Below are 12500 nucleotides of genomic sequence, written 5' to 3'. Positions count from 1 at the left end.
GGTGCTCCAGCATGGCCGCAGTCAAATGACTGAAACAAGTAAAAGAGTAAGAGTAAAGAGTATTCGAGTTTATGGGTTCAATAGGGGAACTGCGAGGGTGAGATCCCTAATGGGAAATGAGATGAGAAGAGAAGAGATTGGTGGATCTGTAATCTTCGGAGGAGACGAGATATAGGTGGACTTTATTATGGAAGCCATAAGGCAAACCCTTTAACAGGGAGAAGGATTTAAAATATTGGAGAAGAAGAATCGTTGATGATTGTTTCCCCATCCCGTTTGAATTTAGTGGTCTGACGAATTAAATCCATAATTGTGAGGAATTGAAGAAATGGTGTTCCCGGAAATCATGAAGGATTTGTATTGAGATAGAAAACTTGGAAAATTCAGTAAAGTCAGTGGGTAGCGTCGGGGTATAAAATTTGAAGGTAACAGAAGGGATATTGTCAGGGCCAGACAGTATGTTAATGGGATGATATCGCTATCCAATGTCCAAAGTGACCATTATTTTTTACATGTATTCAAATTCCACCGAGTTCGACTTTGCCGTTCATCCGGTCGAGGTCGATGAAATAAGTACCAGTTACGCAATGGGGTCGATATAATCGACTAACCCCTTCCCACCAAATTTTCAGCCGTTCAAGAATTTGGACCTGGAGATCTCCATTTCCAGCGACTTCGAGGGCCACCTCCCAGGGGTGTCGGGCGTCAACGAAGAACCCTCGACTACAACAAGACGACCAAAGGTTTTTTTTTTCAAGGTCTGGGGTCTCCTGCCCCCTAAGCCCTAGACCATCACCTAATCACCCTTACCCGTCTCGTTGCTTAAAAACAACAAGACGACCAAAGATTTTTTCGCAAGGTCTGGGGTCTCCCGCCCCTAAGCCCTAGACCATCACCTAATCACCCTTACCCGTCTCGTTGCTTAAAAACAACAAGACGTCCAAAGATTTTTTCCTTCCAAGGTCTGGGGTCTCCTGCCCCTAAGCCCTAGACCATCACCTAATCACCCTTACCCGTCTCGTTGCTTAAAAACAACAAGACGACCAAAGATTTTTTCCCAAGGTCTGGGGGGTCTCCTGCCCCTAAGCCTTAGACCATCACCTAATCACCCTTACCCGTCTCGTTGCTTAAAAACAACAACAACACCACAAATTTTCAAGAACTTCTGTCTAGTGTAGAAATAATTAATTCCCCATTTTTGCTGTTCTGATCAGGTGACAGCCCATTGTGCCGAGGTTACCATGCACGGGACCTTTCGAAACAAGATTCAGACCGATGCTGAGTACGACTACAAGACAAGTGCAAAAGATGGTATTCAGGGCGCTCTATCTGTTACGACAAAATCAAAAGATGATGATCTATTTCTCACACTTTTCGCCAAGAAGCAACAAGGTCTCAACTCTACAGCTTGCGACAATCCTTCCTTTTCAGTCAGAATCATGCCAAAAGGTGAGCAAATGGTTTCCTTTCCAAATGTTATTCTACATTATGTATGGACACCTACATTCATAAGTGTGTGCCTGCGTGTTCCTATGTGCATATGTGTGTGTGTGTAGGAGTAAGTGGAAGGAATACATACATACATACATATATACCTGGATCTTTCCTTCTCCTATGTTTCCGACGAAGAGCTCCGCTCGAAACGTTAAATCCTCCTTCTTTCTTTCTTTCCTGAGCGTCCAATAATACTATGTTTGTTCCACGTCCTCGCGTTGTGTTTTTTGTGCTTTCTTGTTTGGATTAACTTTAACCATATAATATATATATATATATATTATATATATATATATATATATATATATATATATATATATAAATTATATATATATATATATGTATATATACATATATATATATATATTGCATATATATATATATATATATATATATATATATATATATATATATATATATATGCATATATATATATATATACATATATATATATATATATATATATATGCATATATATATATATATATATATACACACACACATATATATATATATATATATATATATAATATATATATTATATATATATTATATATATATATATATATATATATATATATATATACATACATACTTCACATTGTCGTGCAGTTACTGTTTATACCTCGTTCAGAGATTTATTATTGCTTGTTTACACTTTTTCGAGGTCAGTGACTTTTCGTCACCGGGAAAATGATATATGTATTTGCATTGGGACCCCTTCGCATCGAAGACCGGTGATTTTCGTGCGCTGAGGACGGATAAATATCCAGAAACCTGGGTCCGCACGTATCACGTCAGGTCGACGATGGGAAGAATGGCTTCCTTTTGCAAATAGGGCACAGAAAGTGTGTCAAAAGCCAGCTGGAGAAGATGTCCTCCTGAGGCTACAAGCTACAGTAACATCCACCCTTAGTGGTTAGCCACATTTAAGTGGCAAATATACTTCACATTGTCGTGCAGTTACTGGTTATACCTCGTTCAGAGATTTGTTATATATATATATAAAATAAGAAAATGCAGAAATACACCTTAATCAATAATCAACTAACAGATAATACCCAATCACATAATTTATTAACCCACTACATATGAACATCATGGTCAAACATAATAGTACAGAACAAAACAATGCACATCAATGAGTAATATGAAACAATAAGTACAACATGTATAAGTGAATATAAATAAATATAAATATAAATATAAACTACATCTTACAGCTGTTTCAGCCATGTAGATATGGGTATCTCATTATGCTCATATTAGCCAGGTGTGATAAGTTAATATGTGGTTATAAATGAGACACTTACAAAAATATCCCAAGACCTCTTCAGAGATTATATATATATATATATATATGTATATGTATGTATGTATCCTTCTAACTGTCCGTCTAGCAATCTTTCTACCATGCTTTTTCATCTTTCTTTTGCACAGACTCCAAACATGAAGTGGTTTGCCATCGAAAACATGATGAAAGAAAGTGTTTCTATTCAGAAACCATGTCTAAATGTACTAAAGGTAAGTACATACAAGAGTTTAACTCTCAAGACTCCTTTCTGACTGGTTCCTCTTTGGGTTTTTTTCTTGCTAAACACAAGACATGAATGTTAGAACTCTTCAGTTACCCACTTTAAACCCACTACGCGGCTCCTGTATGCCTTTTCTGGGATCCATTCTCTTAGAATGCCTCCAATTGCCTAAATAACTGCATGTGTGATGATGCGACCGGATATCTAAGATGACGCACTACGGTAGACATCCGGGTCTGATGAAATGACTTATTATACTCTATCACGTTATCGAAGGCATTTTCATTCACTTACTAAGAATACATAAGGGTCCTTGAACGTTTCATCAGAGATGTCTCAGATACATTCTGAATATTGGCTGGACCTTAAAAACTCCAGACACACAGCACATGACCTTGCAGGTGAGGCCCAGTTAGAATGTTCTTCTCGTTGTGTAACCCATCCCGCTCAAAAGGTCCCTGAATAAGGGTCGTTTAAGAATGTTGATCGAAACACCTATGTTTCCAGAGGTGAAATATTCAAACCCCAAAGAATCCCTCTCAACACATGGCTATGATGCTCCCCCACTACTTCTGCTCGTGATCAGAGATGCATGTATCGTCAGCCACTAAGGGACATGCTCAACTGGGTAAGGTCAAGCAACTGACAAGCAAATCTGTGGTATTGAGCAGAATATTTGCTGTAGCCCATCTTTTATACCAAGACAAAACAATTTTATTATTATTATTATTATTATTATTATTACTATTATTATTATTATTATTATTATCATTATTATTATTATTATCATTATTATTATTATTATTATTATTATTATTATCATTATTATTATTATTATTATTATTATTATTATTATCATCATTATTATTATTATTATTATTATTATTATTATTATTATTATTATCATTATTTATCATTATCATTATCATTATTATTATTATTATTATTATTATTATTAGTATTATTATTATTATTATTATTATTATTATTCGCTCACTCCCAATGGAAGGTCTGTCTGTTCCTGTTCTAACGTCTGTCTTTCTCTCTCACAGCACCCAAAGTTGAGGCGGTTTGCCTTGTCAAACATGTCCACAGCCCATGTACTGCAAAGCAACTCGATCATGCATGTTACAACAGTAAGTACTTACGTATTTTTAGCCCCTAAACATCACCTTTCTCTTTCGGTATTGTATGTAAGTGTGTGTGTATATTTCTTTATATCACACGGGTGGGACTGCATCCAAAGGAAATAATAAATACAGACAATAAATGCTGACTTTTGTATATCTTCTACTAGCAGTGTAGCCCGGCGTTGCTCGGGCTTGTTTTCTTTTCGACCCTTTAGAATTGAAATTTTTGAAAAGTAATGCCCAATCATTCATCCCCAAGTATAAAATCCGACTATGTCCAGCAGGGTTTTTTTTCTGAACCAACAGCCTGAGGTCAACTGATATGACCATCTTATTGGTGATGGCATTGGTTGTAATGATGATGATCATGAATAACAACAGCAATATTGTGTTCCTTTTTTCTCTACCCCCACCCTGCCCCCTTTTAGCTAAACAGATCTTTTTGGTTTATATAAAATAGTTGTTTTAGTAGAACTGGAAAGGGAGAAAAAAATAGATACTTTTTTTATATATATACTAGCAGTATCGCCCGGCGTTGCTCGGGTTTGTTTTCTTTTCGACCCTTTAGAATTAAAATTTTTGAAAAGTAAAAATTGTGCATTATGTAGCTTGTTATTCTCTTTAAGTGAACATTTTTCTGGTTGAAATACACCGAAAAATGACGACACAGCAGTCAAAATTTCGTAAAAAATAGAGATTTTCATAGAAAAAAAAGCGCCTTTTTGATGTAAATAATTTTTGGTGTTAACATGGTCTGATTTGAATGTTTTCTTCTACGGAATGAAGAGCAAGCCTTCTTCTATCATACTCTCAATTTTGGTTAACTTGCGCCACAGGGTCTCAGAGGAGATAGTGTTAGTTGAAGGCTACCAAACCTGCCATACACAGACAACTTCATCTTTATATATATACTAGCAGTATCGCCCGGCGTTGCTTGGGTTTGTTTTCTTTTCGACCCTTTAGAATTGAAATTTTTGAAAAGTAAAAATTTTGCATTATGTAGCTTGTTATTCTCTTTAAGTAAACATTTTTCTGGTTGAAATACACCGAAAAATGACGACACAGCAGTCAAAGATAAGTAAAAAATAGGGATTTTCATAGAAAAATAAGCGCCTTTTTGATGTAAATAATTTTTGGTGTTAACATGGTCTGATTTGAATGTTTTCTTCTATGGAATGAAGAAGAAACCTTCTTCTATCATACTCTCAATTTTGGTCAACTTGCGCCGCAGGGTCTCGGAGGAGATAGTGTTAGTTGAAGGCTGCCAAACCTGCCATACACAGACAACTTCAGCTTTATATATATACTAGCAGTATCGCCCGGCGTTGCTCGGGTTTGTTTTCTTTTCGACCCTTTAGAATTAAAATTTTTGAAAAGTAAAACTTTTGCATTATGTAGCTTGTTATTCTCTTTAAGTGAACATTTTTCTGGTAGAAATACACCGACAAATGGCGACACAGCAGTCAAAAAATCGTAAAAAATAGAGATTTTCATAGAAAAAAAGCGCCTTTTTGATGTAAATAATTTTTGGTGTTAACGTGGTCCGATTTGAATTTTTTCTTCTACGAAATGAAGAGCAAGCCTTCTTCTATCATACTCTCAATTTTGGTCAACTTGTGCCACAGGTCTCGGAGGAGATAGTGTTAGTTGAAGGCTACCAAACCTGCCACTGCCCGGCGTTGCTCGGGCTTGTTTCGACCCTTTAGAATTGCTATTTTTGAAAAGTAAAAATTGTGCATTATGTAGCTTGTCGCTCGGCGTTGCTCGGGTTTGTTTTCTTTTCGACCCTTTAGAATTGGTATTTTTGAAAAGTAAAAATTTTGCATTATGTAGTTTGTTATTCTCTTTAAGTGAACATTTTTCTGGTTGAAATACACCGAAAAGTGGCGACACAGCAGTCAAAGATGAGTAAAAAATAGGGATTTTCATAGAAAAAAAGCGCCTTTTTGATGTAAATAATTTTTGGTGTTAACATGGTCCGATTTGAATTTTTTCTTCTACCGAATAAAGAACAAGCCTTCTTCTATCATACTCTCAATTTTGGTCAACTTGTGCCACAGGTCTCGGAGGAGATAGTGTTAGTTGAAGGCTGCCAACCTGCCATACACAGACAACTTCAGCTTTATATATATACTAGCAGTATCGCCCGCGTTGCTCGGGTTTGTTTTCTTTTCGACCCTTTAGAATTAAAATTTTTGAAAAGTAAAAATTTTGCATTATGTAGCTTGTTATTCTCTTTAAGTGAACATTTTTCTGGTAGAAATACACCGACAAATGGCGACACAGCAGTCAAAAAATCGTAAAAAATAGAGATTTTCATAGAAAAAAAGCGCCTTTTTGATGTAAATAATTTTTGGTGTTAACGTGGTCCGATTTGAATCTTTTCTTCTACGAAATGAAGAGCAAGCCTTCTTCTATCATACTCTCAATTTTGGTCAACTTGTGCCACAGGGTCTCGGAGGAGATAGTGTTAGTTGAAGGCTACCAAACCTGCCACTGCCCGGCGTTGCTCGGGCTTGTTTCGACCCTTTAGAATTGCTATTTTTGAAAAGTAAAAATTGTGCATTATGTAGCTTGTCGCTCGGCGTTGCTCGGGTTTGTTTTCTTTTCGACCCTTTAGAATTGGTATTTTTGAAAAGTAAAAATTTTGCATTATGTAGTTTGTTATTCTCTTTAAGTGAACATTTTTCTGGTTGAAATACACCGAAAAGTGGCGACACAGCAGTCAAAGATGAGTAAAAAATAGGGATTTTCCTAGAAAAAAAGCGCCTTTTTGATGTAAATAATTTTTGGTGTTAACATGGTCCGATTTGAATTTTTTCTTCTACCGAATAAAGAACAAGCCTTCTTCTATCATACTCTCAATTTTGGTCAACTTGCGCCACAGGGTCTCAGAGGAGATAGTGTTAGTTGAAGGCTACCAAACCTGCCATACACAGACAACTTCATCTTTATATATATACTAGCAGTATCGCCCGGCGTTGCTCGGGTTTGTTTTCTTTTCGACCCTTTAGAATTGAAATTTTTGAAAAGTAAAAATTTTGCATTATGTAGCTTGTTATTCTCTTTAAGTGAACATTTTTCTGGTTGAAATACTCCAAAAAATGACGACACAGCAGTCAAAAAATCGTAAAAAATAGGGATTTTCATAGAAAAATAAGCGCCTTTTTGATGTAAATAATTTTTGGTGTTAACATGGTCTGATTTGAATGTTTTCTTCTCCGGAAGGAAGAGCAAGCCTTCTTCTATCATACTCTCAATTTTGGTCAACTTGTGCCGCAGGGTCTCGGAGGAGATTGTGTTAGTTGAAGGCTACCAAACCTGCCACACGCATACAGAAAACATCAGCTTCATATACAGCTTCAGTTTTTTTATATTTGAATAATTCAACGTCTGTCTTTTATTAAATGTATATATACACGCATACATGCACAAACACACACACACACACACACATACGCACACATATGTGATTTTTGGACCTTCATTATACGATAAACGTCGCCCTTTTCAAGCCTAGCCAGGCTCATGGGCCCGGTTTCCCGGTTTCTGTGGCGTATGTGTCCCCCCCGCCCAGCTGGACGGGACGCCAATCCATCGCAGCGTTACTCAAGAAACAGGAAGAGAGAGAGTGAGGGAAATTTGGGGGCGAAAGAGTACAACAGGGGTCTCCACCACCCCTTGCCGGTGCCTCGTGGAGCTTTTTAGGTGTTTTCGCTCAATAAACACATACAACGCCCGGTCTGGGAATCGAAAGTGCTGAAGCATGGAACAAACTGCCGGCATCGGTTGTTAGTTGTCGGAGCACTGCATCCTTCAAAACTTCCATGCCTCCTGAGATTCGCCAACCCTACACCTGATTTTCTCTCCTCCATACACACACAAGCATGTATCTGACTCATACATTGTTCGCTTTCCAGACTTTTTACATTGCTGCATATACTTTATACGCACTTTCTGACAAGTTGTGGTGCACCTGAGCACTGTATACAATAATTTCATTATTATTATTATTAAAATAATTTAATTTTCTTTCGGAAACATTTTTTCACGCTAAGAGTTGCTGAAGCATGGAACAAACTGCCGGCATCAGTTGTTAGTTGTCGGAGCACTGCATCCTTCAAAACTTCCATGCTTCCTGAGATTCGCCAACACTACACTTGATTTTCTCCCCTCCATGCACACACAAGCATGTATCTGACTCATACATTGTTCGCTTTCCAGACATTTCTACATTACTGCATGTACTTTATATGCACTTTCTGACAAGTTGTGGTGCACCTGAGCACTGTATACAATAATTTCATTATTATTATTATTATTATAAACCGCGACCCTCCAACCGCAAGTCCGCTGCCCTAACCACTGGGCCATTGCGCCTCCACACCATTATAAATGATTGATTTTTGTTTGCAGCGAAATCTGTTTTTGGTGAAGTCACTCACATGATTAATAGCAGTATTCCCATGAAAAGCCATATTCACAAACAAGTTTTCGAAATCAGCAATAGTACGCATTCCTCAGGAAGTATGATTTGGGTAAGACGATTCTTCCTCAACATCAGCTACGTTTCTTGTCTTTTGGGTTGTCCGGAAAGTTCGTGCCGATTTTTAAAAGAAAGAAAAAGGTCAATAAATACTTGCCCTTACCCAAGCTTTACCAGGTGCTCATGGACGATGGATTTTGATAGGTTGAGGCTTTCTGCCAATTCTCCGGTTGTGCAATGTGGGTTATTCTCAATTAATGACTTGATTTGGTCATCATCTGTACTTGATGGTCTGCCTGATCGCTCTTTATCAATAAGGCTACAATCTCCAGATCGGAACCTTGCGAACCACTTCCGTACAGTTCTTTCGGATAAAGAAACATCACCGTAAACTGCGCATATTTCTTTGGTTGCTTGTGAGGCATTTTTCCCTTTACGGAAAAAGAAAAGCATCAAGTTCCGAAAATGAACTTTGTTTATCTTCCATTTTAAATGGTTACAGAATTAACACAGGTTATAGGAACATATAAGCTATCTTTTCCAAGAAAAGATAGCTTAAACTGTGCTCTAAATGGAGGTGTAGTCAAATCCTATTTTATGGACACAACCATGTTCTAAAATAAGTCGAAAGGTAAGTTGCTATAAATCGGCATAAACTTTCCGGACAACCCAATATTTTTATTGTCATGTGATTGTGATTAGTCATATGTGCTGGTAGGTGTTGGTTGAACGACTGCAAACCTCGTTGTTTTTCTGAAACTAGTCAGATTTATATGTATGTTGTTCTGTTTGTGCCTGATTTAAATAAAAATTCGAGTGTATGAGTTGATGAGTGAGCAGTGAGAGTGAGATCTCATAATTGGTGATGAGGAGAGGAGAGTAAGGTGGGTCTGTAAACTTGTATATAGATGCGATACAGATGAAAATTACAGATTTATTTCCTACAGAACCACATAGGCGCAGGAGTGGCTGTGTGGTAAGTAGCTTGCTTACCAGCCACATGGTTCCGGGTTCAGTCCCACTGCGTGGCACCTTGGGCAAGTGTCTTCTACTATAGCCTCGGGCCGACCAAAGTCCTGTGAGTGAATTTGGTAGACGGAAACTGAAAGAAGCCCGTCGTATATATGTATATATATATATATGCGTGTGTGTGTTTGTGTGTCTGTGTTTGTCCCCCTAGCATCGCTTGACAACCGATGCTGGTGTGTTTATGTCCCTGTTACTTAGCGGTTCGGCAAATGAGACCGATAGAATAAGTACTGGGCTTACAAAAGAATAAGTCCCGGGGTCGAGTTGATCGATTAAAGGCGGTGCTATATTGGTAATCCTTTATTAGGGAGAAGGATTTAAGATATTGGAGAAGAAGAATCGTTGATGATTGTCTTCACATCCCATCTGAATTTTTTCGGCACTCTTTACTCTCTTTTACTTGTTTCAGTCATTTGACTGTGGCCATGCTGGAGCACCGCCTTTAATCGATCAACTCGACCCCGGGACTTATTCTTTTGTAAGCCCAGTACTTATTCTATCGGTCTCATTTGCCGAACCGCTAAGTAACGGGGACATAAACACACCAGCATCGGTTGTCAAGCAATGCTAGGGGGACAAACACAGACACACAAACACACACACGCATATATATATATGTACATATATACGACGGGCTTCTTTCAGTTTCCGTCTACCAAATCCGCTCACAAGGCTTTGGTCGGCCCGAGGCTATAGTAGAAGACACTTGCCCAAGGTGCCACGCAGTGGGACTGAACCCGTAACCCTGTGGTTGGTAAACAAGCTACTTACCACACAGCCACTCCTGCGCCTATGTGGGACTGTGGGAAATAAATCTGTAATTTCGGGAATTTAAGGAAATGGTATTCCCAGAAATCAGGAAGGATTTCTATTGAGATCGAAAAATTGGAAAATTCAGTAAAGTCAGTGGGTAGCATCGGGGTATAAAATTTGAAGGTAATAGAAGGGATATTGTCAGGGCCAAACAGTATGTTGATGGGATGATATCGCTATCAAATGATCGAGGTGAGCCTTAATTTTACATCTTTACTGTTCTGATCAGGTGAAGGCCCATTGTGCCGAGGTTACCATGTAGTTGATAGGTGAACTGTGAGGGTGAGATCCAGAATGGGCGATGAGGAGAAGAGAGATAGACGGATCTGTAAACTTGGGTAGAGACGAGATACGGATAAACTTTTTTTATGGAAGCCATATTGGTAACACTTGAACAGGGGGGAGGATTTAAGATATTGGTGAAGAAGAATAATTGATGATTGCCTTCACATCCCGTCTGAATTTTCGGGACTGTTGGAAATAAATCTGTAATTGCAGAGGATTAATGAAATGGTGTTCCCAGAAATCATGAAGGATTTCTATTGAGATAGAAAAATTGGAAAATTCAGTAAAGTCAATGGGTAGCATCGGGGTATAAAATTTGAAGGTAATAGAAGGGTTATTGTCAGGGCCGGATAGTACGTTGATGGGATGATATCGCTATCGAGGTGGCCCTTAATTTTACATCTTTACTGTTCTGATCAGGTGAAGGCCCATTGTGCTGAGGTTACCATGCACGTTGCCTTTCACAATAAACATCACCATGAAGAGCAGCACGTGTACAAAACAACCGCAAAACATGGACATCCTGATTATGTATCTGTTATGAAAAAAACAGAAGAGGATCATCTAACTGTAACGATTATCGCCATGAGACAACATAGACTCAACGCCTCAGTTTGTGACCATCACCATCCTTCATATTCGGTCATCATCAAGCCAAACGGTGAGCAAACGGTTTCCTTTTCAAATGTTAATCTACGTTCTTTATGCAAACAGGTGTAGGCACACCTACATACATACTCTTTTACTCTCTTTTACTTGTTTCAGTCATTTGACTGCGGCCATGCTGGAGCACCGCCTTTTAATCGAGCAAATCGACCCCGGGACTTATTCTTTTGTAAGCCCAGTACTTATTCTATCGGTCTCTTTAGCCGAACCGCTAAGTGACGGAGACGTAAACACACCAGCATCGGTTGTCAAGCAACGCTAGGGGGACAAAAACAGACACACAAACACACACACGCATACATATATATACATATATACGACGGGCTTCTTTCAGTTTCCGTCTACCAAATCCACTCACAGGGCTTTGGTCGGCCCGGGGCTATAGCAGAAGACACTTGCCCAAGGTGCCACGCAGTGGGACTGAACCCGGAACCATGTGGTTGGTTAGCAAGCTACTTACCACACAGCCACTCCTGCGCCTATGTATATTTTTTTTTTGTAAATTATATAACTACCAAAAAGTATTAAAAATTTAATATAAGATAAATAGTATTTACTATTTACCTTATATTAAACTTTTAATACTTTTTGATAGTTATATAATTTACAAAAAAAAAAATAAATAAATAAATAAATAAATAAAATAATAAAATAATAAAATAATAAATAATTTTAAAAATGTTAACTTTAATTGAAATATTTGGAATTTTATATTTTATATTTTTTATATTTATATTTTATATTTTTTTAATTAATTTTTTTCTATGTATTATTGGTTTATGATTTTCACTGTTTGATTTGCCTAATAGTGGTTTTATCTCTAATTTAATATAATATATATTTATACTATAAAATTGGATTCAATCCTAAATCTGATTTTTCCCTGTAAGTTTGGATTTATTCCCTAATATTTTATTATATATATATATATATATATATATATATATATATATATATATATATATATATCCTTCTAACTGTCCGTCTAGCAATCTTTCTACCATGTTTTTCATCTTTCTTTTGCACAGGCTCCAAACATATAAATATAAACAACACCTTACA

The 12500-nt window shown here is 37.4% G+C and overlaps 1 protein-coding gene across 1 annotated transcript in view; it reads left to right on the top strand.

Moving 5' to 3' along the window:
- Positions 1 to 12500, top strand: part of LOC115228461 — a gene marked incomplete at its 3' end in the record, with an annotated part of 37334 nt that overhangs the window by 18431 nt on the left and 6403 nt on the right. Inside the window, exons 10-14 of the mRNA XM_029799040.2 lie at positions 1215 to 1449; positions 2935 to 3018; positions 4082 to 4165; positions 8576 to 8697; positions 11193 to 11433. Of these exons, the coding sequence (XP_029654900.1) occupies positions 1215 to 1449; positions 2935 to 3018; positions 4082 to 4165; positions 8576 to 8697; positions 11193 to 11433 (766 nt within the window). The remainder of the gene's footprint in view (positions 1 to 1214; positions 1450 to 2934; positions 3019 to 4081; positions 4166 to 8575; positions 8698 to 11192; positions 11434 to 12500) is intronic.

This window comes from Octopus sinensis, unplaced genomic scaffold, assembly GCF_006345805.1.
Source record: "Octopus sinensis unplaced genomic scaffold, ASM634580v1 Contig10576, whole genome shotgun sequence".
Lineage (NCBI taxonomy): Eukaryota > Metazoa > Mollusca > Cephalopoda > Octopoda > Octopodidae > Octopus > Octopus sinensis.
The sequence above is the reverse complement of the archived record's forward strand: the minus strand, read 5'-3'. Positions and strand labels throughout refer to the sequence as shown.